Raw genomic sequence first — 27,904 nt, forward strand, 5'->3', positions numbered from 1 at the left:
CAAGAAAATATCATCAGAATAATTAAAAAATTAGTGATATATAAGTATAAATTTATTTCCTTTTTTACACACAGAAAGATTAAACCATATTGCCTTAAACATTTTTGGTAATGCCTGAAGAAAGATAAGTTTTCACAGGTTGTATATTACAATTATTTGCCCTTGCAAAACAACAGGTGTAAGTGTGTTAAGTGGAATACTTATCCGGGTCAATCACGAATACAATTTCTGTATTTTATTGTATTGCTTATTAAAGAAAAAATCCAATAGACACGATAGCCCTGAACCCGAACCCATAACAGTTGCTTACAGCCTTACCTAAAATTCAACTAGCTCGTTCGACGTTTTTCACCACAAAAGTAGAACACATGTATTTATATGAATGTTACCGAAATACGTCGACGTCCGAATTTTCAAAGTTGAAAAAATTCAACTATGACAGAACGTAGTTTAGTTTTTTTTTTTTTTTCTTTTGTTGAAAAAAGAAACAAAACATATAGAAATATAATTTTTTTCAATAAGAATATGATCAAATATTTCATATTCTTATTGAAAAAAATTATATATTTTATAATTTCTTAATTTTATTTCGCGATTTTGTTTAGTTCGCTAAGAGAAGTGGATTCGACGTATTTGGGTAATACGGCCGTACAAAACATTTTGCCATAGTGGGGAAGTTGAATATTTTTGTACGCTTCGTTGAATTTTAGGTAACTTTGTGAATGTTACCGAAATACTTCCACCGTACAAAATTTCAAGTTGAAAAATTTCAACATTGACAGAATGTGTTTTTCATTTTTTCATTCAATTGAAACCCACTGGGTTAACGAAATCCGGTTAAATGTAAACGTACTGTAAAAATATGTGGATTAATTAAATAAATTTTCAATTTTGTTTTGCGGTTTGTATTATTTTCTTGAAGATATGGCTTCGACGTATTTGGATAATACGGCCGTACACAACATTTTGCCATAGTGTGGAAGTTGAATATTGTTGTACGCTCCGTCAGATTTTAGGTAACGTTGTTAGGTTACATCATCATCTATTTTCCATAACAAAAAGAAAAATAAAACAAATATGTAATAGTTGGTAATAAAATGGAATATTTTAAGGATGATCAACCCCATCAAATATTACAATATCGGAAATAAATAAAATAACAACAATTAAACATATCAGTTTATCATTGAATATTGAAATGGAATTCATACCAATGTAATGACAGCCAAGGAATCGGCGAAATTGATCGATATAAGCAAGTTCAAATAAAAGTAAGAACTTGTTCTGACACTTTTGAATACCGATGTCCATAAAAATTGTGTTGTTACAAACGATTTCGTCTGTTCAATCACACTCAGTATAGAAGAGCATGTGTTACGATTGGTTCAAATTCGGATATAAATATTGCTTCCAGTAAAATTATCGTTGGGTTTTAATATAAATACTAAAGCACCTCCTACACATTCCCAAAGTGGTATAGGGTATCATATAGACTCCCCGATCGTTACTTTCTGGCAGATATTTGCAGAAAACAGTTTATTTATTCTGTCCATTTTTAAGTACAGTTGAGTACGGTTATAACGAACTTTTCTTATTGTGAACACATTTCCTGGTGCCGAAGTTTTAAAACATATTTTTCATACTACGGATATAACGAACTAATTATTCGGTCCCAAAATTCAGTTTTCATATGTTTTAATTCCGTTATAACTTGGTCCTTACTAGTTTAGTATAACCGTACTCGACTGTATTAAGTTTTCTTCTGGGCATTGTCACAAAAAATCACCGAACATCAAAAGAAGTAACCTTTTGATGCCAAGGATTTCGTTTGCATTATGCCAATTCAGCTACAGATTTGAGGGTTAATCCACACCATGTCCGCGATACCGCATCACTAATCGCACACACAATCGATATTTTTGTCAGTAACCATAAATGTGTCGTCGGTAGTCTATAACGGTCGGTTACTTGAATGCAAAAAAATGTTTGTCATTGTATAGATGTGTGTGTTTGTGTGTGGTGGGCATATTTTTTGTTTTGATTCAGAAGTTCAGAAGCAAATTTAGCTTCGAATATTAACAATAACGGGAAATTACAATTGCACTTCGTAATATTATCAATCGTTAGCGGGAAAATAAGTGTATAAGACACTTGACAAAAGTGTATAAGAATTTTCCAATTAGAACAAAGGACAAACGCACCGCAGCAGCAAATATCTCAAGAGAACTACATATGTACATGGTGCAAAAAGTGTAAAGCCGTCGAAATCGAGCAAAAGCAAACAAGATTTAATTGCGTTAGCTGTCATTTCGGTATTCGTATAGGAAAATTAAGTGTAGAAGAAGAAGAATCAGCAAATGTAGCGCAGAGGCAGGGAATCTATTATCTGCAGTTTCTTTGTTTATTTTTTCATTTCACATCAGAATCAGGACTTCCTCAGTTCCTCGGATTATCTGGAACGGCAAAATAACGATTTGTCATTGTTTATTCGAAACAAAAAGAAAAAATTAAAAACAAGAAGTAAGCAACAGCAGCAAACAGACAATATATATATTACATTGAATATAGAAGAAGAAAAAAAGAGTCAAAATGTCGGAACAAGAACAGAACAAAAAATTAGGAGAATTAACAGCAGAAGAGGTGAATATCCGCATTACTTTTTATGATCGAAGCTAAACAAGAAAATTATATAAAATATATTATTTATGTGTTTCTTTGCATCCTCCCCCCTCATCGGACGACAGATGCGAGCGAGAAGACTACGCACTTTGGCCAAATCAACAAATAGTGCCACATCTGCTGGTGCCGCAGAAAGTGGCAGCAATGTCGCCAACGTACCTCTTCCCTCCACCAACAAAACTGAAGGTATTCCACATATATTGACTGTGTAGAGTAGCGTAAAATAGTATGGTAATAATGTAATTTTGTTTTCTCTTGTTTTTCACGCTCCAAGTGTGTGGTGGCCAACGTCCAGCCACCAACGTTTCAAATTCATCCCGCTTGGTGAAAGCTGCAAATCAATCTGGTTCACCCACAACTGTTGGCAATCAAGACAGCATTGTATTGCCCCTAGACCAAGGAGAACAAAAAATGGATGTTGATGTGGAAATGAAATCGGTCAACACAACGCCAATAAAGTCACAAACAACGCTATTTAACCCTGCGGTTGGTGCCACCGAGGAAGACCTTTCGGCATCGAACAAAGTGAAATGCAGTCTGGCCCTGAAAGATCCAGACTCTGGCATTGAGAATATGGAAACTATAGAACAAATGTCACCGGCTGAGACCCCACAAAAAGACCAGACTACAAATAATCCCCTGGATGGTGTTCAGAAGAGCTCAAAATCCGCAGAGGAACGCTTGGAGGTTATGCTCTCCAAGATAATGAATGCTACATGGAATGAATATTGCACGGGATCCATGATTTGTCCACAGACAGCCAGTTTCCTTGAAAAACATCCAGAACTAAGATTCAATTTCGATTGGTTAATATGCAACGTGTTGATGGAGAGCGTTTTAAGATTATACAACGACGAAGAGTTCATCGAAGATGGTGCCAGTGGTGGCGGAGATGCAAACAATGACGAGGAGATGAAAACTGATATCGGTGCCAAAGGAGGCATGGACACAACTCTGAAAAAAGACAGCACTCCCACATATTCCACGCCGAAAAAGATCAAAAGCGACGATTCGGAAGTGCAAGAAATTTTGGCAAACGTAATCGATGACCAGCCCTCGACATCAAGGGGTTTACAAAGTGGTAGGTGCACTTTGGATAATACATAGTACGATGTTGATGTAAATGCGTCGATTTTCTTTGTCTCTTTTCTCTGCAGGTATTAATAGTTCCGAGTTGATTGGCACTTGCCCAACACCATCATCCAATATCTTTACACCAATGACATTGGCCAAGCATAAGGTTTTGTTACATTTGATACAATGCCACAAGAACCATCGTCACATCAATGACCGGTTTATCGCCAATCTGGCACAAGAACAGCCTGGAGACGCCGAGCGGATTCAACGCTCCTTAAAAACGGTACACCAGCAAATATTTCGCATGACAATCTTAGTGCTTACCGACCGTATTCACGATAACCTCAACTATGCCTTGGATCAATCGACTCTGCTGGAGCTCTACTACCAGTTGCGTGTGCCAGAGGAATTCATATTTGATCTTGTGGCCGAGTCGTACGAAAGAAAAGAAGACTTTGAATTCATCTTTAGCCAAATGTTGAGGGACTTGTTCATGGGTATGCAACGTAACATATGTTCCCCTACCATCATTACCCATCACATGGACCTGCTGTCCAAGTTGATGTCTGTCAAAATTGGCACCATCAGACCATTGTGCGATTTGCTGGCTAGTCAAACGAACTTCTTGCCTCCACTGTGTACCCATATACCGGGTAGGGAAATAGTCAAGTGTAGTTATTTGGGGCCATTTTTGTCGGTATCCTTTTTTGCTGAAGAAAATGTTCGTTTTGCCGAAGCTCATGGCAATGTCGACACATTGTCCCTTAATTCGGGAAAATTCCAATGGGTGAGTATTCTGCAGACCACAGTCGCGTTTGAAGATATATATGTGCATGTGAACTAACAATTAAATTTCTATTTTATATTCACAACAACCCAATCAACCCACCACAGCAATTGTTTACAATGCGTCAACTTATGTATTCAGTTTTCCATTCCCTACTTGTCAATGTCAATACTCGGCCCAAGACTTTGGATTATATATCCCAAATATTGCGCCACAATGAACGGCGTGTCCAATTTGCCAGCGATGAGAAGTTATTGGCACGCGACGGCTTTGCCATCAACTTAATGTGTGTTTTACAACAACTCTCAGTTAAAATTAAGCTAGATCGTATCGATCCGCAGTATCCATTTTATAAGAATTCATTAATCTATATCGAACAAGATACAAAATTACGCTTCACCGAAGAAGAATATAAACAGTTCCTGGATCAACATTTTACTGCCACCAATACGGAGACGACGCCACAGCCCAATTTCCAAACTCAATGTTGGTTCTTAACACTGCAGGCTCATCACTTGGGCTTTATGCCAGCCATACAGAGGTACCGACAAAAGTGCAGGGCCATCAAGGAACTGCAGAAGCTGATCGAAGAAATAGACCGCACCACGTCCCACTGGGAAGCCACACCGTTTGCTTCGCGTAACAAACAGTTTAGGGATCGTTGGCAAAAGCAACTGAAGAAATTAATGCGCTCGAAAATGTGCAGTGAGGTGTGTCTGTTGGACCCCAAGCTGCTGAATTCATGCCTGTTCTTCTACTCCACTGTGTGCGAGTACCTTCTGTACCAAATGGAGGGACGTCCAATTGAAGGGCCATTCATGTCAAAAATACCTCCACAACAATTGAAACCGACTGATGCATTCTCCGCACTGCCCGAATGGTATATCGACGATATAGCCGAATTCATTTTGTTCGCTATGCAGCACGCCCAAAATGATATACGCAACGCTATAGATCATTCGATCATAACATGGTTGCTGACCAGTGTCTGTGCACCTCACATGATTAAAAATCCATATGTCACTGCCAAACTGGTCGAAGTTTTGTTTGTCTTCTCCTTGGGTCCGGCAAATATTTTAAATATATCGGTAAGTGTGTAATGAGATGGACTATCCAGTCAGTCGGCTTTTGTATTAACCGCATTGGTGGCTCTCTTCATTTAGATATGGAATCACGAGTTGGCACAAACAGTTCTCTGCAGTTCACTGATGAAATTCTATGTAGACATTGAGACGACGGGCCAAAGTACAGAGTTCTATGACAAATTCACAATAAGGTATGCCAATGTCCCTGAAAAGGTACCTCCGAGCGTATAAGGCAATTTGTGTATAATATTTTATTTATAGATACCACATAAGTCATTTATTCAAGTCGATGTGGGAGAGTCCTGTCCATCGTCAGGTCATGATCAATGAATCGAACAATGGCAAGCAGTTTGTTAAGTTTATCAATATGCTTATGAATGATACCACATTCCTGTTGGATGAATGTTTGGAAAATCTCAAACGTATACATCAGACACAGGTGACTAATTACGGAGTTTAACCACTGACATGGTTTTTTAATCATTGATATGGTGTATGTTTTCAGATTATGATGGCAAATGATTCGGCTTGGTCAAGTCTGGGCTCAGAACAGCAACAAGCCCGTCTTTCACAGTTGGCAACGGACGAACGACAATGTCGTTCCTATTTAACATTGGCCAGAGAAACCGTTGAAATGTTCCACTATCTGACTGTGAGTTGAAGCACGATTACAGGTTTAATTCATTCATTCGTTATATTATGTTCATTTTGCAGGATGATATCAAAGAACCATTTATGCGTGACGAACTAGTTGATCGTCTAAGCTCAATGTTAAACTTTAATTTACACCAACTTTGCGGTCCTAAATGTAACGACTTGAAAGTACGCAATCCCGCCAAATATGGCTGGGAACCCAGGCGTCTTTTGGGACAGATTTTCGATATATATTTGCATCTTGACTGTGATAGATTTGCCCAAGCCTTGGCAGCTGATGAACGATCGTTCCAGAAACATTTATTTGATGATGCTGCCAATCGTATTGAGCGTCTGAGTATACGTTCAGCCATAGAAGTCGAGAAATTTAGAGCCTTGATATCCAAAGCGCATGATATATATGGTAGGTGGTGGTAATAGTTTGCCACGTTTTTTTACCCCAAAATTTAATTCGTACAATTATATTTTTTTAGTTGCAAATCAACAGTCTGAAGATGAATGTGCTGATGCTCCCGATGAGTTTAAGGATCCTCTTATGGACACACTTATGTCAGACCCGGTCGTTCTGCCATCTGGTACAATTATGGACCGTGCAATTATAACGCGCCACTTGTTGAACAGCAACACAGACCCCTTCAATCGCCAGCCATTAACTGAAGACATGCTGGTGCCGAACATTGAATTGAAAGAACGTATCGATGCCTGGCGCAAAGAACAACGCTACAAAAGGCAACAGCAGGGCAATTTAGATTTGAACGACAAGAGCTCCTAAATGTTGGCTAATCGTTTGCTATCGCCAACGAAATGCGAATACGTCTTCGTTGGCAGAATTCAAATAATTTTTATACATAAACACTTAGCTTATAATTCAAAATAGTTGTACTACTTAAAACGTAAAATATTAATTAATTATAGTAGTCATCCGTATGACTTTATCTCATCTTAAGTTTTCCTGTCATTGTCCGCAGCTCTCATCAGGATGATGGATGACGATGATCGAGGAGAGGTAATGCGTAGTGTGTTTGTATTGTATTTGGGGCAGTGTTGTACAGTATGCGTATGTAAACAAATACAAACCAATCCAATTAGATTGTTTGAAATGTCGTAGAATTCGCCGCCACCCTAGCTATCTCTCTATTTCTATCTCACTTTCCGGCCCAGTTATATTTATCCATGTTCTATATGAATTCAAGAATATACTGCAATGCTAGCAATACTCCAGGAATGAAATATTAAAAAATAAAACATAATTGATAAAAAATATATATGTTAAAAACACTCCAATGTTTTTATTTATTTTTTTTGTAGGAAAAGAATGTTTGATCTGATTTTGTGAAATTCAATCGAGGAAAGGTATACATTACAGGTCACCATATCACTCAAAATCATATGCAATATTTGCATGGATCAGGGAAATAGCGAAACTATTGGAAGCTTAGTAACAGCACCTCCAAAGTTAAGTTCAAACTTAAAGTGATTTTTTTGGGATTGTATGGGCTTGCGTTGTTCGTTCTTAGACACTTAATTAAGACGGAAAAATCCTTTCAGCTTTGAGTATCACGCTATCATGCGAGTAAAATTGAAACTGCTGCCACTAAGAACTTTTATTTTTTAATTAAACCTCAATAATGAAATTAAAAGTACACTATTAACCGTTCGTCTACAAAAAAAATAATAAACAAAATAACTTCGTACCAAAAAATGTACATAAACATTTGAATTTTGTGCAATGTACCATGCAATGTCCTATCGATAACAATCAACATGATATTGTAATATCGATAGTGAAATTGTCAGTTTGTATTTTCGATTTCTGTCATTTGTTTTGATTACTGTACTTATTGCTAATTTCTCCATTCTCATCTTCTTCAAAGAAGTACCAGCTGTGAGTCGTGCGTGTGTGTTCTAATAAGTAAAAATAGGAAAAAAAAACTCATTGTGAAAAATCTGTGAAAACCGACAGAGGACACACACACAATTCTTATTTTTTCGAAAATAGTTAACCAATTTCTTTGGTTTGTACGCGCCTAATTTTGGAGAGATTTTAATGGATCCCATGTAAGGCACATTTCATTGTCCATTCAAGGAATAATGATTCGTAATTTTCACATATTTATAGTGTCAACGAACCTGGATTTCAGGCGGCATCAGCTATGACAGCTGCTATGGCATCCATAGATTCCATTGATTCGGAAACATCCGATGCCGCTGGCCAATATCCAATGGAGGAATGTGTTTTCCTAGATCCAGAAGTTCAGCGCATAATGCGCTCCAATAATGACGATACCAGTGAGTACCCAAAATATGGATGGGTAGACATAACACAGGACTTCAAATCGGCATGCTCTGAGTTGAACTTGGGAGAATTAGCTCAGGACATGCTTTTTGGGCTATTTGAAGCGATGTCGGCCATAGAAATGATGGACCCCAAAATGGATGTCGGCATGGGATACAATAAAAATGACACCGCTCCACACACTTTTGAATCGGCAGTTGAGGTGAGCGATTTAATTCGATTCATTTGCTACTTACACAGATGATTCGTTTAATTCAGGCTGGAGTGCTGAAACTAAACAATTTGACCAACGGAGAGTTAATTGGCATTTTCGATGCACTTTTTTCGTGCATAGTTTCCTGGCTGGAGGGGAATTCAATGGATCAGGTTCTGTTCACCTGCCTGTACTTGCATGCCCCTGCGAAGATTGAAGACAAGCCCTTAAAAGCATTTGCACACGCCGTTCGCCAGTTGATTATTATTGTGAAGAACATCATCATATCGAGCAGTGTCAATGAGGAGGAAGATTTTCAGTTATATGGAAATTCATCCTTGTTGGCGCCTGAAGATTCGTCACATGTCGCCGGCATACCTACTATGCTCAAAGAAGCTGAGGACGACCTGGTGAGGCAGAGCAAAAGCTCGACCCAACCTGAAGACATTATGGCTGTGGTCCACCGTTTACGATTCATGCGGCACTTCTACCAGGCAATATATAGCTTTGATTGTGCCATGAAGTCAGTGGTTGATGAGCCCACAATTAATGATATCTATAAACATTTGAATGCCTCTCTTGAACTGACTCCGCAAATTAAGAAGACTATTGACAAGGGCACCCAACCAAAAGCCGGATGTTGGTATGGTTGAATACACGTTTGTCAATGTCTAATTTTGTTTCTTTGTTTTACAGCCGATTGTCCCAACGCATTGGGATTCTCCCCAAGAGTACATGACAGAAGCCAGCCGCCTACTTTCCCACGTAGTGTCAAAATGAGGGATCGGCCATCCAGCATCACGTTCTTGGAAGAACTGGTACATCGTCTAAAATATGCCTGCAAAATTATACGTATGCGGGACTACTACTCAAGTTTGGTAACTTTTGATTTCAAAAGAGAATATGTCCAGTTACCGATCACTGATCGACTTATCGTTACAGAACTTCTTCATCGAGTTCAGTCGTAAATCTGGACAGTGTATATTGTCACGAAGCGTCCTCCAGGGATTGTTTTTAAGCTGCAGGCGATTGGTGTTTGGTACCATTGCTTTCAAGGACTTTTTATGGGATTCGGTGAGAGCTTTCAATTCACCACCGATTCTAAACCCCAAAAACCCACTGGCCGCAGACCGCGAGATTCAAATGAACTTGAATTCGTTCTTTCGCTATTGCGTTAATACGTTCACTCAATTTTTGAGAATTTGTGGTTTCAACAGTGCCCGCCAACGAGATAAGTTAGGCAGGTTCATTGACAGTTTTGATCTCATTCAAGTGGAGGCAGCCCGATTGGATTCGTACCTTAGCATGTTGGCGAATGAGAAGTTGGCTGAAGGAAACGAGGTCGCGGCCACAACGCTCAAGTACAGTACACAATTTGCCACTTGGGTTCTGTACAATTGCTTTAGAGCCATGATGTTATATCTAATGTCGGGATTTGAGTTGGAATTGTATTCGGTTCATGAATTTCTGTACATCTATTGGTATGTGAACTGTGTGTAAATCTAACGCGGGTTAATGCTAAATGACATCATGTTTGTGATTCTATGACCATTAGGTATCCGTATGAACTGTTAATCGGTTTTATTGTTTCTGCTCTAACACGCACGGAAAACAATCTGTTGGCCCAGGAGGAATATGAACGGGAACAACAGAACAAAAGCCAGGTCGGAAGTGCCGCAAAGAATCGCAATAAACCAAAGCCGAAAAAGAACAAAAAGCAACAAAAACCATATCGTCAAGAAATTTTCTATTATCACGCCCTCCTAAATATGTGCGGTGGTTTTTATAAGGCTATGGGCGCCCTAACCAAGGATGGTCGAATACGTCAACCCATGCCAAAATTCGATAACGAAGAGATTCGTTTTAATCGCCGTTTTGCTCCATTTGCCAATTTGACATCACCTCCCCCCGTGTCGTATGATGAATTCAAGAATATACGCGAACATATGATGCGACCACCATCCTCGGAAATTTATGCAATAGCTGCTAAACATTTTGATCAAGCGCGCAATGCTTTGGAATCCATACAGAATCCTGAGCAAGAGGTTTGTGTCGTTGGTATATCTTCTTACAAAAACCAATGCTATACAATTTTGTGTTTGTTTCAGATCCTCGATATGCTGCAGGTGGCCAAAGTTAATTACGTAGTCATGAATGTACTAGCTAAAGGCCACCAAAAGGACACTAAACGTCAACCAGAATTTGACTTCTCTAAACATCGTCATTTCCCCATCATCAAATTGAATTAACCAGGCGCGGAAATGTGAACTTAAAGGACATTTATTTTAAAATAAACTTGTGAAGAATGACCAACTATCTGCTCTTGTCGTTGTCTACCACTATATCCTGTTTAATTACGAACTCTTCTGTGTAGCCCTTTCCACCGGGCAGGGGACAACTGTTGGGACATGTGTAAATAGCCAAGACGCCCCAATCCAAGCTGGAATCCTGTAGATAGTTAAGCATTTGTGGCATTATTTGGAACTCGAATTCTCGTGGAGTGCCGCAGATGCTGCATGCCGGTATATTTTCAAGGACATCTTTGATTTTGTCTTTATTTGCTATCCACAAGGGTGCACCTTTGCGCATATACCGAATGACTTGTCTTGGTGCTGCAGCGCATTCCTTGCGAAATTTACGAAAATCCTTGTCATCCACTTCCTCACATCCGCTGGTATATTTTTCCAGCTCTGACTCGGGTAAATTCTGAAATTGACCTGCCTTACCAGAGCTAATGAGTTTGTCCAACTCCTGTAATTGTTCTTCTTCATTTACTTCAGTTTTATTGGCGCTTCCTTCGCCGTCGGTTACACTTTCATCGTCCGGGTTCATACAGATTTCCCATTCGGGGAAAACAACCTCTTGAATAGGTTGTCCAATGGCTGATTTCTGTTCATCAGAGGGTTTCTCAGCAGAACACACTAGTTTATGATATTTCCATTGCAATCGTTGATGTTCAGGTCCACAATAGTTAACTTTCCGACAACGGCTACACAGCAGTTTACCAACACACCCACATGTTGCACATAATTTCAACTTGGGAGGCAGTACTTCAGGCTACAAAGAGACGTTGCAACAACAGCAATTACTAAAAATGAAATTAAAAAAGCAAATTCTATGCAGGAAACGTACAACTTCTACTCCATCTTCTGTTGGTACTGCCGAATAGAAGCGGTTACGCATTGGCAGTTGACTGCGTAGGGCCGTGATACACTGGCTGTTGTCATTGGCCACATAGCATGATTCGGTCCGACAAACAAAAACAAAAATTGTTCTATGGAAATTGTGATCATCCTCAAAAGGAGCATAAATCTGTTTAAGGAAAAGCAATGAATAGTTAGGTATATAATGACATTTGTGGTATCGAGATTTGAAGTCCCACCTGACAGAGAAAACTTTTTGGTTTTCCACATTTTTTACAACGAAGTGTATCGGTTGTAGGCAGATCATCCAAATCTAGCCAAGCAGGTCTACCACCAATCTTACTCGGAAAATTGGCATTTGTCAACCACTTGGATTCACATTCTTCTGCAAAACCCAAATCAATATCAGACATTGTTTATTTTTAGAAGAAAAAAGAATAGCTATGCTATTGGACTTTTCGTGTAGTTTTTCACGTGCGTTAAGATGTTTAGTTCATGAACGCTCTAGTTCAATTCTGCGATTCACGGCATAGAGCGAATGAACTATGTATGATAGGTATGCACTGTGAAATGACTACTTGTCAGATTATAAAACATGACCCAAAATAATATGAAGGCTCATTTAGACTCAATTTATAAACCTAGGTATATAACTCTAGCTGTTTAGAATAAAATTAAATTATATAAAGTCAATTTTTGTTTACGTATATATTTCCAATTCCACGTAGCCGGTCAATATTCTCATAATTCTAATCTGAATTGCTCTCCATTAGGTTAAAAGCATGGTACATTAACTAGAGTTAGGCTATCTTGACAAAATTAACAATAACTGTAGTCTAGTGTAATGTCTTATTATTAAACATTTTAACGATTTTTGAGCTGCCAAATAGATACATGAAGGTGCAAAAGTAGAGTTTAGCACAGGATTTTGAGCTTCAATTTTTTATGGCTTTTTTGGTTTACTCAATTCAGTATAATGTAAATGTACTACAAGTCGAGATAAATACAACTCGATTTAGCAATTACATCGAGATACGGCTAGTGTTTTATTTTATTTACGATGTAAATAAAAAGGTCTATCAATAAATTGCCTATTTCAACCCGCCTGCACGAATCTTCTATTAACCGCTTTCTTTTTAATTTGAAAAAAATACGACATTTTAAAACTGAATTACAAAAATGCAACAGTATTAATCCGAATAAAGACCGAACTACTCAAAAATCACAAGAAGTTATATAATGCAGTGTGCAATAAAAATATGATTATAATTATGTAAATGTGACTAGCAATGCAACCAAAAACATTTTTTTAATACAATTAGAATATCAACTCCAAACAAATGTAAACACAAACACATTTAAAGTTTGGAAACAGACAAAATCTAATATTAATTAACTACTAGTTTGATATAAGCGTTTTTTTTTTTGTTCTCCATCAACTATAATCGTAACAGCTGCTTTCGATTATTGACAACACTGTTTAATGTCACAATTTGCAAAAACAACCTGTCAAAGTGCAGAGAGACACAGTTGTGTGTAAAAACAGATTCATTGAACAGAAATAATATACGAAGACGACGTACGCACATCCAATACATATAATTTCGTAAATACAAATTCAAGAAATAAAGATACTATCTGCAATCGATCGAATCGAACGGAAAGTGGACGCAGCTGAAAGATTTTGTGAAATTTTAACCAAATCACGAGTGCGTGTGTGTGCGTATACGGAGGAATGTGTCACCAAACAATGCAGAAAGAACGGAAGTGAAAAAGTGATTATAAGCAGCAACTACGCCAGAAATATCCCTCTCACGACGTACATATATGGGCGATACAAAGACAAAAAATGAAGTTTTAAAAAAGAAGGAATTTATGCAATACGACGACGTTTTTTTATCGGAAAAAAGTACGTAGAAAAATGTTGGCACTAAAGACTCGGCATGCGAATGTGTGTGTGTGTTGTTTACATTGATTTGCATTGGGTAATGTCAAAACATTCGAATGACCGTAGGCGGGGAAGAGAGAGGGAGACGAAGAGAGCGTGAGAGTGACGGACTGTTGTGGCCATAACATTTGAAGCAGGGAATGCTTTGGAATTACGGAATATATGGTGGGGTAGGCCTACTGTAATCCGTTGTCTTCTTACCAACAAAATATCACGACTACCACCCAAACAACGCAACAACCTCTGCACCCTTTGAATTCATAAGTAGATGGGGTTTGGGCTATCGCATTACTCATTGCCTGCCTTCTTTGTTTGGCAGCACCGACGAGGGTAATGAAATTATTAAAAACAAACAACAAATATCGATAATATTTAAAGACATTTGATTACGCAAATATAAGGAGCGTGTTGAATGAAACAGTCATGAAGGGTATAGGACCATAAGGAGGAGGAGGCGCCGGCGGAGGTGAAGGTTTTGTCGCGACATTTGATTCGTTTCTTGTGTTTGGGATGTTGCCGCTGTTGCTGCTGCTATGGCCCATTGTTTATAAATAACATTTAGAGCAACCTGCTCTATCATAAGAATTAATTTCAAAAAATATTCGGAAACTAACGCTGTCGCCGATGACGCGCAAGAGTGGTGAACGATTCGGTCTATATTTTGGTCGCATTTTTAAACAAATGGTGATCCCATGAATGCATGCATGGGCCCTAATTTTCTCCAATTGAAACATTGCCAATTTTGTTGTTGTGTTGTTTTGATGACGAAATGGCCACAGATGGACGTTAATACCGGCTATTTATATACATATTTTTGGATTTCAATATTTCTCCTTCATTTGGGGAGTATCTAGTGCAGATAGTTGACAAACAGAATGAAATACCTCTTTTTTTGCAAAAAACTTTTAGTGGACTGAATTTTTTACAATTTGGGGAATTCCCTCCTCAACTCAATTAATTTTGAATCGGGGGACTTCACTTATTTCTACAACAAAAATAGGAATTAATAAGATAATTGCAAATTCTATTCTTATTTGCTTGCAGTAATCCACCACAGACTACAACCCTCACATAAGCGCCACACATAAGATCTAGGGTGCAAAATGTCGGATTTTATGCCGCGAGATATTTTACCCGATTTGTGGGAGGAAATACTGAAACGCCATTGGACTTATTTGGAGACTGAGGAAAGTATACACAAATTGGAGGAGCGTAAAAAATTAGAAGGTAAGTCAGTCGATCGCAAAATCTCAAAAAATCAGATCACTAATCTGTCCTACTTTCTTTTTCTCTTCGTTCTAGGATGCTTAAAGGAATTGCTGTGCATTGTTCGACATGATCGCAAATTTTTTTTGCCCGAAACCGCCTTGGTCTTAAAGAATTCAATACGCGAGCTTAATGATTTCAATGCCCAGAAGGCTATTGGGGCTTTCGAGGCCATAAGTCAATATGCAAACAACCTATTTACCAAACCATGGCGTAAGGAGTTTCATATTTTAAAGGTTTGTACATTGAGCTGTGTGTGTAGCTTGCTTTCATTGACCACTAACTTTCGTAATTTGCAGATGTATTCGGGTTTCTTTCAACATGAAATTCACTCAAATTTGATAGATGCCGAAAAACTATTTGAGGCCATGGGTTATCGTCGTTTATCAAATGATACATTAATTTTAGACGGTCCGATATGCCCCGACCAGGTTACCAACGTATCACGCGACGCCATGGCAGCCTATGTGGAATTGCAAATAATGAAGAACATCTACATGGCATTGAATGGAAATAACATGACGACTACTTGGCTGGATATTTTTCGCTATCGAGAAAAACATATTGGTACGATTTGTTATTCTTATTATATCTTTGCCTCTACTAATCGAAAAAAAATGAAATCTTATCTTATAGGTGGTATCTCACAAGCTGTAAAGGATTTAATCTATGTGTCGGAAGAAAAACGTTATCGCCTTCGGGAGAAAGCATTAGCTGGGGCTGGAGACAATTATGGCTATATTGATGTGCAGCCATCACCAAGCTATGTCCCACAGCCCACTGCATGCCAATGTGGTAATGTTCAATATCAAATACACCAACCGCCAAGACAAAGAATAGCGTCCAATGGACCCTGCTGTGTACATGAAATGCAACGCAGTCATCCCAATGCAATGTTCGGTAATATGAATTTCTCAAATCATATTCATTCACCGGCGGCTATGGGAAATGAAAATATAAGTCATCTACCTCACTCTAGAAGTCTGGAACATTATAGTGAACCGGCAAGCATGCATCAGCATAATATGTTGCCACACAGGCATTCATTTGATCATCAGCAAAAGGGCTGTACTGCTGCTGGCCATCATCAACACCAGAATTACGGACAAATGCAAAGATTACATCATTCGATTCAACAGCAGCAACATTTCTATCGCAATCCTGCTCAAAATTTCTATGAATCACCCTACGAGTGCGTAGATGACACGTCAATGGGAGGAGGCAGTAGCATTTCTTATGCAGCTGTGGCAGCCTCGTCCACTGGTCCTGAAATTCCAAACTCGAATAATTCAAATCCCTATAATGTATCTGGTAATCGTTATCCCTTGCCGTATAACATCTCCAATCAACTATCAGCCTACGACAAAGTTTCTTCACACTCAGCATTGGAATCCTCCTCATATGGTCCCGACAATCACATGTATGCCCAGGTCTCCAAGGTGCCTCAAGGATACATGATGAACGCATCGGGTAATATGATGGGATCTGGAGTTGTTTATGCAAAGCCTATGCAAGCACCCCCTTCAGAGCAGTTGATTGATTTCGATGACCCTCCCATTATACCTCCACCACCAGCTGAACAATTTGATCCCTATCATCAGCAGTATCAACACCACGATGCATTGAAGGCGAAACGCAGCAGTAAAGTATATGAAACGGATTATGGTCAAAGGAGAGATCAGAGCTGTGGTAACAACGCAGCGGATATGTATGTCTATGCAAAACCAATACCAAAGGAAAACCGCCAAAGTCATAAACCATCTACACATAACTCCATGGACAAGTCGTATTCCAAAAAACCATCATACAATTCGAATGAGCGAGGTGGCGGCGATTCCACCGACTTTAGTTATGAGTCGGGCAACGATGATTTCTCGAATATACATAGGCAACATTCGCCGACTCAATTCAGCAAGAATCAAGATGGCGTTGGATCTTTCGAGTCGTGGAATTATGTTTTCAAAAACCTGGAACGATCGGCATACACAAAAAATCTCGGCGATCGGGAAGATTTGCTGGTAAAGTCATTACATTTGGATTCTATGAATATAACAACAAACGACTCAACAACTACACCGAGCCAAACAAGTTCGGTGGAAAAGCGTAGATCTATCCACAAGGAATTGGAAAACAACCAAACTGCAATGCCTGCTACCAGTAAGCAGGATGTCTGCACCTCTCCGCCAAACAATAGTTATAGTAAACAGCAGCAAAAGCCTCAGATAGACAATAAACAAAAAATGAAATCGACGCTGAAACAGTCTTCTCTTGCTGTCAGTAATAACACCAAACAACAGCAGCAACAACAACAAACAAGCAACAGTAATAGGAAATCTGTAAATTTGTCCAAAACTAACGACAATAAGAGCAAGGCCAACAACAATGATAATAATAACAGTGTGGTTGGCGGCGGCGGTGGAGGCAGGCAGAACAAGAAATCGTCCTCCACAACAATCAATGCAGTGAAAAGGGGAGCTTCCGAAGCAGTGCCCGCAGCCAATAGTGCGACTAATATGCCGTCATCGACGCAAATAATTGTCACGGGCACAAATGAGTGGAGTTGCCGCTTTTGCACCTTCATCAACCCGGATTCAACGAGAATTTGTGAGATTTGTTGTCGCACCAAAGATAATAATTTAAATGCCTCATCAAGTGGCGCAAACGCAACGCAACAATCTGTGAATCATACAGCGCCAACATGTGTCTAGAGAAGTTCTCTGAAGCTCTGCTAACCCCAATCTGCATTACTATTTTATAAATATGTACCTGCTGCTATTTCTACTACAGATGGATACCCGTTGGTTTTTTTGGGATATGGTTTCTTGACACCTGTCATCACCTCCTGCTCCTCGTTATCCCGTCCCCATTTCCACCAATCCAAGTGGATAATTTGTGTTTGTGTGCGTTTATTTTTTACTGGAGGCGAGAAAACAAACTACGAATTTGATCATTTCTCTAAACCAGAATAAAAGGACTGAAGAATTTATTAACGATAGTCAGAAAATGCGTGGCAATCCTTTACTCTACAACAAATAACTTAATAACAGATAATTCAAAACCAGGCTTTACATACATACACTCTATATATATATTTTTGAATTCTATGAAAATAAAATACGTATTACAGTAAAAAGCCAGATCGATAGCTAATTCACACACTATTTATTATACCCCAAATGTGTATAATAATTGCAAACAGATAGATAAAAGAAACTTCACGAATTTTGAAAGAGAAACGAGTGAAACATTTGTACTTTTAAAAGGATTTTACAAAAGATTGATACGATGTTAAACAAAAATATAAAATTGTACTCGAAATTTTGTGAAGTTTAAACATGTCATGTAAATAAATAAACAAACGTACATACATACTTTTCTCATTGTATTATACGATGGTAGATTTTATTTGGAAAGACTTGTATAATCAATGACGGTTGCAAATATCTTGTTTTTTTATGAATGTTATTCTGAATTATTTTCATACATAAAATTTGTTTTAATATGTGTATGTATGTAATTCTCGTACTTTAATATTTTTACAATGAGGATTGTAATTAAATATCAGTTGTCTCCATATTATATCCTTTCCAAATAAAATTTACTAACACGAAAGAATGAAATCGTATTAATTATAGTCTTAACCATATTAAATAGAGATAATAATAAAAATACAACATACTTACATTAAGTGTATGTATGTACAATATATACAGATAAGTTTCCAACAGAAAAATGTGCCTCCCCTGCGTTTATGAATATAGTTTTGATTTGTTGTTGTTCACATTGTTTTATTTACATTTGAATATGAAATTATATATAAAGAAAGAAATATAAACCTACATGTATACAAAAACATAATTATGAATATGGGTTTGCATTGTTTGTTTGTCATAACGAATCTGTGTTTTAAACTGAAAACTGACAGATATTTTCCCATATGAAGTGAAATTGCTTGATGTCATCCCTTTGTTTTTTATTTTATCATTACATTTAAATATATATTTATTTAACTGAAACTAAAATATAATTTGTATTATTTGCCCCTTTGAGAAAAAAATATTAACAACTGAATCCTATTGAGACAAGAAAAAACAAAAACAATAAAAAGAACTATAAATAGACTTGTAATATTTGATATTTCACACATACACACCCTACATACACCCACTTACAATGGAAATATAAAAAAACAAGACACCAAGCAACTATTTATTATTAAGGCGTTTTCATAATAATATTGGAAAATAGACCTGACCTTCCATTAAAGCAATTGAAGATTTGAGCTTATTTGTATCGGATGATGAATGTTTTGGTTCTGAACCTATAATTTTACTTGAGCTATAATCCCCAGTTTTATGTTTTAATTTCTGTTAAACGGGTAGTAATCTTACGCGAATTTTACTTTTTTATTCTTTGTTCTCTCCAGAAACATAATGGTTGTTAATCACCTCATAACAGAATTGAAGAGTGGTAAATATTTGATAGACACAATTTTCGTATTAATAAAAAAAGGGAAGGATGGAAGAAACAACAATATTTTGAATGCTTTAAGTATTTTAATATTAAAAAAACAAACACACAATAACAATGGTTTAAGTATTAATTCAAAAGAGGATGTTTAATATATATCCCTCTAATATACGTTTATAAAACTTACTCTGTTATACATACAGCCACAACAAACAAATACATTTCGCATAATAAAAACATTAACAAATATATCCTTTAGAGTTTGCTGAATTTTGTTTTGTAATCTGGCATTTGGTAAGACATAGGAATCGGGATATTTACACATACCTGAAAGAAAAAAAAAACATATATATGTATATAAAATTATCGTAAAATAAAAAGGATGTTTTACATATTCGATGTAGATGATCAAAGTAACAAAAACTGAAAGCTGAAAAAAATTATTCTGGCTTAACTCAAGTTTATTAAAAACGATCAATTTTTTTTTTTTGGATTTTTTCCAGAGGTAGATATTTTTACCCTAATTATGGGGATATATTTTTTCATGGAGGCGTTCCCGGCTATTTGACCCGGAAGGTCGGGTACCGATACCCGGTTATTTGACGTGGAAGTTTGGGAACCGGTACCCGGTTATTTCAAATCAGTAAAAAAAACCTGGGTTTTTGATTCCGATTTTTTTTTTGAGAAACTCGCTAAAACTCAAACTTGCGTCCGTTATAGTCCCTCCCCAATCCCGACTCAAATGATACTCTACAATTTACCTCTTTCAAAATGGTGCGATATGTGGCTTTATCCTGTGAGGATCAAAAGATATGGGCCTTAGAACCCTGCAAAATCAAAGAAACTCTACCGTAAGAATTGTAGTGGGACTATAATGGACCCAAATTCGACTTATAGTTTTTTTAATCGGGGTCCAAACCCCAGTTTTTTTACTGTTTGAAATATCCCCTTCATATCACAACTCAATGCAAAGGTGTAAACTTTACAATGATGCCCATTTTGTATAAATCGGATCCGTAGAACCACCTACCGGTACCCGAACTTCGGGGTCAAATAACCGTGTACGTCCCACAAGAGATTAATATATATATCCCCATAATTAGTGTAAAAATACCTACATCTGGAAAAACTTTCAGAAAAATTTGATTGTTTTTACTAAACTAGAGTTACTTTGTCTCATCTTTGTCATCGCCATAGGCTGTCAGTACGATTTGACCTTTGTAATTATTGCGGGCACGATTCCTGTCAACGTACGCACAAAGGGCTTCATCTGGCATCGCCTTGGCAGAGTTTTCGACAGGGGTTACTACTATACATGAGGTATAGTAGTTCCCTTGAGCGGAGAGTCTCTCCTGAAGCTGTTTCTTGGTTCGATGAAATACCTTTTCGGACATTGAGTTGGGTTTTTTTATCTCTGACAAAAGCAAATTGCCAAAATTATCCAGTGCTTCATCCGTTTTAGAACTTTTGGGTACTGGTGTTGGCTGCGAGGCTATAAAATAAACGTTGGAGCTCCCGACCACTCCGTAGCTAATTGTTTTTCAAATATAATTTAAATAATACTGCTTTCCGAAACTCCTAATTGATGGTCCACCTTCTATGTTCCGAAGCACTTCATGTTTCATACCAAACCGAATGAATTTTGAAATAATAAAAAATCTTTGAATACATTTCATATGTTCATTTGTATTTAAGAGAAATATAGTAGATCACAAATAAGAGAGCAATTTGAATACGTGTTTTTCAAATATAACCTTTTTAAATAATACCATTTCAGTACCATTCCAATCCTCCATTAAACCATGATATATATATTTTTTTGGATTAGAATTTGTGATGGATTTGACCGGCTAAAGTATTGCAGATAAAGATACTGATGTGATTGCAAATTTTTTCTTAAAAAAATGAATGGGTTCACGACTGATAACTGTTCAGTTATGATTATAATTACAAACATTAAATTAATTTATCAGTTCCAATCTCAATTTGGCGTACTCTGTGCTATCTCCTGAGGTAGGCAAATTGATGACATTCATAGTCGTCGTGATTACTTCAATAATTTCAAGAGCACTTTGGAACTGAAATTCGTGTTAGTTTGGGGTATATTGACTTTCGAGGAAGAGGAAGTCAATAGCATACATATTCAAATGCAATCGAAAGAAGCAAGAATTCTCATATTATTACCATCAGAAAGATAGACTAAGTGGTGATATCTTGAAAATCGATCTTTATGAAACTGAATATTTTTTTTTTATTTTCTTGAAAAAAAAGTACTCTTTTATTACAAAAAGTACTCTTTTTATACCTTTTCACATTTTTCATTTTCCATCCCTGGTGTGGAATAGTAAACGAGAGAGAGGACAGAGTAAACAAGTAAGAGTGTATGGTGTGCAGCCAACCGAAGTAGAAAATAATTTTTAACGTCAGCCTATCAACGTACGCCTCTTTAGCTCAGTGGCAGAGCACTGGTCTTGTAAACCAGGGGTCGTGAGTTCAATCCTCACAGGAGGCAACTGAAATATCTCTTTTTTTGGATTATTTTTAAAATTTCTATATTTTTAATTAGCATATGCTTATGTATTTCAGTACCTAAACAATAATAAGTTCTTAATATTGATTTTTTCTAATTCTCATTAGTGGAAGGCACTTTTGTTTGTCGGAAGTGGTGGCGGTGGAGGTGGTTTACAATAAGCTGTAAATAAAACGCATTTGAATAGTGAAGACTCAAACCATAGTGTGGTGAGGCAGTGAGTTGTATACTAGTTATGTAGGTTAGCTAGTATAACAGATGCATTTTGATCAGAATGGGAGATTTTTTATTATAATTAGATTTGAATATATTTTAAAATACTAAAAATGTAATATCATCAACTAATTTAAATTCACCGGTAGAATACCTTTAAAATATTTCAAATGTGATGGGGCCAAATATTCGTCGTATTCGGACAAATACCAAAGACATCCCTTGAGAATAGAACTTTTACTAGGATGATTCGTTTCAGAAAAGTTTAGTGCAGAAAAAATTAAATAAAGGCCAATGGAATACGGTAAATACTATCTCATAGAAATTTGTCAAAAAATAAAAAAAATATGTATATTTTTCCAAATTTTTTCAAACTTCGATTTCGAAATTAATAAAAAAATATTTGACTGTTTTTTTTTACTGTATTACTCCGATCGTTATAATAGGCCCGAGCATCTTTGGGCCCTAAGATCTATCAACCAAATCTCCATTAGATTCTCAGCATTGTATCTATAAATATCGGCATGTGGGAACAGTAAACATGAGAAACAGGCACAACATATGCGCGTGTATGTAAATCGGTGTGTATATTCGGGCGAATACATTTCACTTTTCATTCTCTCTTCTCTGCAGCATCAAAGAAACGGCCACATGCGGCCGAATTTTCTTTTCAGAAAATTCATATTGCAGTTTTCATTCAATAGTTACGCTATTAATACGTCGTGATATCTGCCTCTTGTTCTGTGGTGTTGAAAAAAAAAATACTTAAAGAATTTTCTTGAAAAAATTAAACAATTACATTTCTATAAATTCTGTATAATTTTGAATTAAAAAAATGTCTTCAACATTGGGCGAAAAGAATTATTTTGCCAGTTATTATGTTCAACTTAAAAATAGTATTGAACATTTCGATGAAGAAGTGGAAAAAATTGGACAGTGTAAAAATGATTTGGAACGCGTACATTTTGTAGAGAATTTCAAGGGTCTCAATGAGGGACAAGACGAAGCCCTACAGATACGTCGAGAATTCCGTGGTAAAAGTGCCGCCATCGCCCTTGACTTTAAGGAAAAGGGTAATATGGCATTTAAGGCCCAAAAATGGTTGGAGGCAATGGTATTGTACACCAAAAGTTATGTGGCTCTGCCGGAAGATAATGGTATGCTATGCATGTGTGTTTGTGTGTGGTAACGAAATACTCTCGCGAGCACGAGCTCTAGTCGAGAGCATATTCTCATTTTCATTGTTTCCTTTCTCAATGCAGTGAACGAAAAATCGATTATTTTGGCTAATCGTTCGGCGGCGTTGTATCATCTGGAGAAATACGACGAAGCAATGATCGACATAAAGCGGTCACTGGACTATGGCTATCCAAAGGATTTGTTATATAAATTATATGAACGTTTAGCTAGATGCTACATGGCCAAGAAGGATTATCCAAATACAATCAAATATTTCAAGTAAGTAAATAAAATTGTGTTGGAAAAATTAACGATAGTTCTTAAGGATGTAAATTTCGAAATGATATTTGTATTGGAAATTGTTATAAACGGTAAATCTCACTTAGAAAAAAGAACAGGAATTTGTTTGTCTTAAAAGAGACATTTGTAACAGATAAACTGCACAGATTTGCCAATAGGAAAATTATTTTTCTTATAGGAAAAATAATTTGTACCTAATTTGACTTGTATGTAAGTTGTACACATTTCAAAAAATAAAAACAAATAAAAATATAATAAAAATTCAAAGTGAATGAACATTTTACAAGCGGAAAATTTATCGAAAATATTTAAAATCAGAATTATTTGAATATAATTTTGATGTACTTGGAAATATAGACTGCGAAAATTCAGAAAAAGTATTGATGTGCAATCATATATACTAAAGTGATTATTTCAATCCAAATTATGTAAAGCATTTTTTTCAAATCAATTGCTATTAAAAATATTTTAAATTCTTTTAGATTAATGATAACGTCCATGGATGATGCCAAAAATTTACCAGCTACGCGAAAATCTCAATTGAATACGGTGGCCATGACAATGATAAAAATGTTGGAACGTGATCCACGTACCAATAAACAAATGGAAATCAGGAAAAAGAAGGGACTACCAGAGGAGGTGCCACTGTCGCTGGCCATAGCCGATGAAAAAGAGTTCATCAGTGAGGCAATACGTTTCGATGAAAATCGCTGTGAAGGTCGTTTTGTTCGAGCTGCAACCGATGTTAAGGTTGGTGATGAAATTCTGGTAGAGAAACCATTTGTGGCTGTTCTTTTGGAGAAATTTGCCAAGACTCATTGCGAAAATTGTTTCATAAGGTGCGTATTTCCGATAAAAAAAAAAAAACAAAAAAAAAATGCATGCATACATTAATCGAGAATGGAATTTCCAGAACTGCAATTCCCGTGGCCTGTCCCAAGTGTGCTGATGTGGTTTACTGTTCGGAGAAATGTCAAAAACGTGCCGCCAAATCTTATCACAAATATGAATGCGGTATTTTACCCACAATCTGGAGTTCGGGAGCTTCGGTGAATTGTCACATGGCTCTTAGAATTTTGACCAGTAGATCTATGGATCATTTCTTGGAGGTATTTGACAAGATTGACGACAAACTTACTGCAGATGAGATTCAAAAGTAAGTTATGGCCATATTTTATGGGTTCGCTGAGCTTATTTTAATGAATTTATTATTGCAGAATACCCAAGGATGATTATCGTCGCATCGCCCATTTGGTCAGACATGAAGATGAACGTACTGCTTCGAATTTCTTCCAACATGCATTGATGGCCCGTTTCCTAACGAAATGCCTAAAAGCGGTGGAGTATTTTGGTGAAAATCCCAAAGCTGAAGATATTCTCAAAATTGAATCGATTGCATTGAGAAATTTGCAATTTTTACAATTCAATACCCACGAAGTTGCTGAACTGCACAAATCTCAAACGGATGGTAGTGAGAAGACAGCGTTCATTGGTGGTGCATTGTATCCGACATTGGCATTGTTCAATCATTCCTGCGATCCCAGTGTTGTGAGGTTAGTTTATAATAGGGATTTGTTGCTGTAACGATGTATTATATTGAATCTGGATCCCGGCCCCTTTTGGCAGACTTTCGATTATTTGAATCTCTCTTAGATGATTTTCCGGTTCCCTTGAAACATACCACGTTATTATGTTAAAAAACTATGTCTCTTGAGTTTCAGATTATCCAGAGTCGACTTTAGTTATTTAGAATTCAGATACGACACAGCAGCTTTTATTTTACAAACCCTGCAAGGACATTTATTTCATTCAATATTATCTTTGCCATTTTCAGATATTATCGCGGTACCACCATACACATTAACATGATCAAACCCGTTGAGGCTGGCTTGCAGATATGTGAAAATTATGGCCCCATCTATACTCAGGAAACGCGTAACGAACGTCAGGCCAAACTCAAGGATTTGTATAAATTCGAATGTTGCTGCGATGCCTGCCTGGAGAATTGGCCCACATTCGATAAGTTGCCCACAGATGTTATCCGATTCCGTTGTGATGCACCAAATAAATGTAATGCCGTCATTGAGGTGCCACCGAACTGCAACGATTTCATGGTCAAGTGTTTAACCTGCAACGAGAGTACAAATATTCTAAAGGGTCTGAAGGTTATGCAGGTGAGTCCGGCAATGAAATATATTGCGAACAAAAAGGGTGTTAAATAAATGGTGTGTGCTGTTTTCTGTTTTTTAGGATACGGAGATGATGACACGTACCGCCAAACGTCTATACGATACTGGCGACTACTCGAAGGCCCTTAATAAATATGTGGATTTAATTAAAATCATGTCCGAAGTTTTGGCTCCACCTTTCCCCGATTATTGCCAGTGTCAACAATTCTTGAAAGATTGTTTCCTACATTTGGGCAATTTCTATAATTTGGATTAAATTGGATTTTGATAATTGGCTAGACTCTATAGCAAATTCTTTCGGTTATTTTTTTTTTGTAATTGATGACTATTTGAAATAAATGAAACTCAGAATAATGCTAATTTTAGAATTCATGATAATTCAAAATTAGAAGAATTGGAAATTTTTTAAGTGGAATGCGGGAGTGAAAAAAATTGTTCCGTCTTGGGAGTGGAAAAAAATTATTCCGTCTTGGAACGTTTCATAAAATATGAATAAGTTTGACAAACTTCGATAATCCCTTGACATGATATTTCTGATTTATTAGGAAGTTAATAATAGGAGTAGACCTGTGAGTCGTTTAAGGGACATTTAACTTAATAATTTAACCTCAATACAAGATTACACGTCTAAAAATACAGACCCTTTTGAATTACAAGGTTTTAATAATTTTTTATTTTCCAATCTTTTAATTTTTCAATACCTTAAAATTATTTGTTTCCCCTCAATTTATATTTTATTGATATAAAAATGTATTGTCTTTTGTTTTAATTTAAATTTTCTATATAATATAGTATTACATAAATGACATTAATGGTGTACGGAAAAATTAGAAACCCTTACAGCCGAACGAATCGCTTGAACTTTCGGCAATTCGAAACTAAAAACAAATTAACGAAAAGAAATTGAGTGTAAAAATCTGTCAGCTAATCCAATTATGGACCATGTAACAGAATGTTAAATCGGGCAGTTAAACGGTTATCAACTTCATTGACAATGGCATCGAACACAGGGGCCGGCCGGCTGTTGACAATAACAACGACGAACAAAAAGGTAGGAACGGACGATCGACCGGCTTATAGACCATATGTGTGTAACTAAAATATGCTCTGTAATCACACATATAAATCAGATCGAACAAATGATAAAAAGGATCAACGACTGATCAACGGATGGATGGATGGACGGGTGAAGGGGACGGCATCGGACAGAAGCTAAACCAAAAATCAAAGACATAAAATGTAATGATCGAATCGTTAAATTGAAGTGACAGATTACATGAAAATTAAATCGTGTGCCAGTCAGTCAATCAGCCATTCAACAAAAGTAGCAGCAGCCCGCTAAGCAACAACCGACCAACCAACCACCTATCTTTTGTAACCCAACCTCAACCGACCATTCATCCGGGGCGAGACAATTGTCATCAACTCAACGTAAAACGGCAGCTGTACTCTTTGGCCTATGAAAAATTATCACGGAACGTGTAAAAAAGGGTCGTCTCTGCCATTAGTCTGTTGGTTGGTTGGTGGCGTTAGACTCTTGCCGTTCTTGTTGTTGTTGTGGCGTTAGAATGATTTTTTTGTTTGTTTTTGAAAATGTCCACCCTTAAATGTTACAACGGAAAATCCTTTTATGATTTTGTTGTAACTGTATTTTCTTTTGTGTGTTTGTTTGCGTGTTACATGCTATGGTTTATGATTTTTTGTGTGATTTGCATAGCTCATTAAAATGATGTACTCGTATCTATAGTTGTTTCTTTACACGTCAGTCATCGGAAGTGAGAGAACATCACTTTGGCTTTTAATTCGATATTCCATAATAATATTGGATATTAAAATTAGTAAATTGTATACCCTTCATCATGAGTTGGTGTGTATATAGAGTTTGTCATTCCATA

The 27,904-nt window shown here is 36.9% G+C and overlaps 5 protein-coding genes and 1 non-coding gene across 6 annotated transcripts; 5 read left to right on the forward strand and 1 right to left on the reverse strand.

Moving 5' to 3' along the window:
• The first annotated feature begins 2,580 nt into the window (after positions 1–2,580).
• Positions 2,581–7,071, forward strand: LOC133333082 (ubiquitin conjugation factor E4 B). Its single transcript, XM_061541414.1, has 10 exons — positions 2,581–2,640; positions 2,745–2,865; positions 2,954–3,760; positions 3,837–4,543; positions 4,651–5,631; positions 5,707–5,819; positions 5,890–6,067; positions 6,134–6,280; positions 6,343–6,685; positions 6,756–7,071. The coding sequence occupies exons 1-10, from the start codon at positions 2,590–2,592 to the stop codon at positions 7,052–7,054; spliced, it is 3,747 nt and encodes a 1,248-aa protein (XP_061397398.1). The 5' UTR covers positions 2,581–2,589; the 3' UTR covers positions 7,055–7,071.
• A 1,321-nt stretch (positions 7,072–8,392) lies between these two features.
• Positions 8,393–11,020, forward strand: LOC133333103 (N-alpha-acetyltransferase 35, NatC auxiliary subunit homolog). Its single transcript, XM_061541446.1, has 6 exons — positions 8,393–8,780; positions 8,837–9,410; positions 9,468–9,649; positions 9,714–10,252; positions 10,327–10,816; positions 10,880–11,020. Exons 1-6 carry the CDS (start codon positions 8,436–8,438, stop codon positions 11,018–11,020), a joined length of 2,271 nt encoding a protein of 756 aa, XP_061397430.1. The 5' UTR covers positions 8,393–8,435.
• Positions 11,021–11,084: 64 nt separating this feature from the next.
• On the reverse strand, positions 11,085–12,327 carry LOC133333083 (programmed cell death protein 2). The gene is made up of 3 exons (XM_061541415.1): positions 12,154–12,327; positions 11,904–12,083; positions 11,085–11,828 (listed from the first exon to the last, which is right to left on the reverse strand). The coding sequence occupies exons 1-3, from the start codon at positions 12,325–12,327 to the stop codon at positions 11,085–11,087; spliced, it is 1,098 nt and encodes a 365-aa protein (XP_061397399.1).
• A 2,619-nt stretch (positions 12,328–14,946) lies between these two features.
• On the forward strand, positions 14,947–17,836 carry LOC133333084 (protein tamozhennic). The gene is made up of 3 exons (XM_061541416.1): positions 14,947–15,089; positions 15,165–15,364; positions 15,428–17,836. The coding sequence occupies exons 1-3, from the start codon at positions 14,966–14,968 to the stop codon at positions 17,834–17,836; spliced, it is 2,733 nt and encodes a 910-aa protein (XP_061397400.1). The 5' UTR covers positions 14,947–14,965.
• Positions 17,837–22,038: 4,202 nt separating this feature from the next.
• Trnat-ugu (transfer RNA threonine (anticodon UGU)) lies at positions 22,039–22,110 on the forward strand. The gene has a single exon. It is a non-coding gene; the product is annotated as a tRNA-Thr (tRNA).
• A 1,057-nt stretch (positions 22,111–23,167) lies between these two features.
• On the forward strand, positions 23,168–26,270 carry LOC133333119 (SET and MYND domain-containing protein 4). Its single transcript, XM_061541461.1, has 7 exons — positions 23,168–23,498; positions 23,604–23,799; positions 24,303–24,659; positions 24,734–24,976; positions 25,038–25,373; positions 25,655–25,994; positions 26,071–26,270. Exons 1-7 carry the CDS (start codon positions 23,177–23,179, stop codon positions 26,263–26,265), a joined length of 1,989 nt encoding a protein of 662 aa, XP_061397445.1. The 5' UTR covers positions 23,168–23,176; the 3' UTR covers positions 26,266–26,270.
• The last annotated feature ends 1,634 nt before the right edge of the window (positions 26,271–27,904 follow it).

This window comes from Musca vetustissima, unplaced genomic scaffold (assembly GCF_032173495.1).
Source record: "Musca vetustissima isolate MV318-11 ecotype Yass unplaced genomic scaffold, APGP_CSIRO_Mvet_v1 utg900, whole genome shotgun sequence".
NCBI classification, from domain to species: domain Eukaryota; kingdom Metazoa; phylum Arthropoda; class Insecta; order Diptera; family Muscidae; genus Musca; species Musca vetustissima.

What these genes read in the sequence shown, in the direction of transcription:
- LOC133333082 (XM_061541414.1), top strand. Translation starts at nt 2,590, where the DNA reads ATGTCGGAACAAGAACAGAACAAAAAATTAGGAGAATTAACAGCAGAA. An exon ending in GAGAATTAACAGCAGAAGAG is followed by an intron (nt 2,641 to 2,744) that starts GTGAATATCCGC and finishes ATCGGACGACAG; the next exon opens with ATGCGAGCGAGAAGACTACG. An exon ending in ATCAAGGGGTTTACAAAGTG is followed by an intron (nt 3,761 to 3,836) that starts GTAGGTGCACTT and finishes TTTTCTCTGCAG; the next exon opens with GTATTAATAGTTCCGAGTTG.
- LOC133333103 (XM_061541446.1), top strand. Translation starts at nt 8,436, where the DNA reads ATGACAGCTGCTATGGCATCCATAGATTCCATTGATTCGGAAACATCC. An exon ending in GAATTTCTGTACATCTATTG is followed by an intron (nt 10,253 to 10,326) that starts GTATGTGAACTG and finishes TATGACCATTAG; the next exon opens with GTATCCGTATGAACTGTTAA. An exon ending in TACAGAATCCTGAGCAAGAG is followed by an intron (nt 10,817 to 10,879) that starts GTTTGTGTCGTT and finishes TGTTTGTTTCAG; the next exon opens with ATCCTCGATATGCTGCAGGT.
- LOC133333083 (XM_061541415.1), bottom strand. Translation starts at nt 12,327, where the DNA reads ATGTCTGATATTGATTTGGGTTTTGCAGAAGAATGTGAATCCAAGTGG. An exon ending in CAAAAAGTTTTCTCTGTCAG is followed by an intron (nt 12,084 to 12,153) that starts GTGGGACTTCAA and finishes TTCCTTAAACAG; the next exon opens with ATTTATGCTCCTTTTGAGGA. An exon ending in CAGAAGATGGAGTAGAAGTT is followed by an intron (nt 11,829 to 11,903) that starts GTACGTTTCCTG and finishes GTCTCTTTGTAG; the next exon opens with CCTGAAGTACTGCCTCCCAA.
- LOC133333084 (XM_061541416.1), top strand. Translation starts at nt 14,966, where the DNA reads ATGTCGGATTTTATGCCGCGAGATATTTTACCCGATTTGTGGGAGGAA. An exon ending in GGAGCGTAAAAAATTAGAAG is followed by an intron (nt 15,090 to 15,164) that starts GTAAGTCAGTCG and finishes TCTTCGTTCTAG; the next exon opens with GATGCTTAAAGGAATTGCTG. An exon ending in AGGAGTTTCATATTTTAAAG is followed by an intron (nt 15,365 to 15,427) that starts GTTTGTACATTG and finishes CGTAATTTGCAG; the next exon opens with ATGTATTCGGGTTTCTTTCA.
- LOC133333119 (XM_061541461.1), top strand. Translation starts at nt 23,177, where the DNA reads ATGTCTTCAACATTGGGCGAAAAGAATTATTTTGCCAGTTATTATGTT. An exon ending in TGCGAAAATTGTTTCATAAG is followed by an intron (nt 24,660 to 24,733) that starts GTGCGTATTTCC and finishes TGGAATTTCCAG; the next exon opens with AACTGCAATTCCCGTGGCCT. An exon ending in ACTGCAGATGAGATTCAAAA is followed by an intron (nt 24,977 to 25,037) that starts GTAAGTTATGGC and finishes TTATTATTGCAG; the next exon opens with AATACCCAAGGATGATTATC.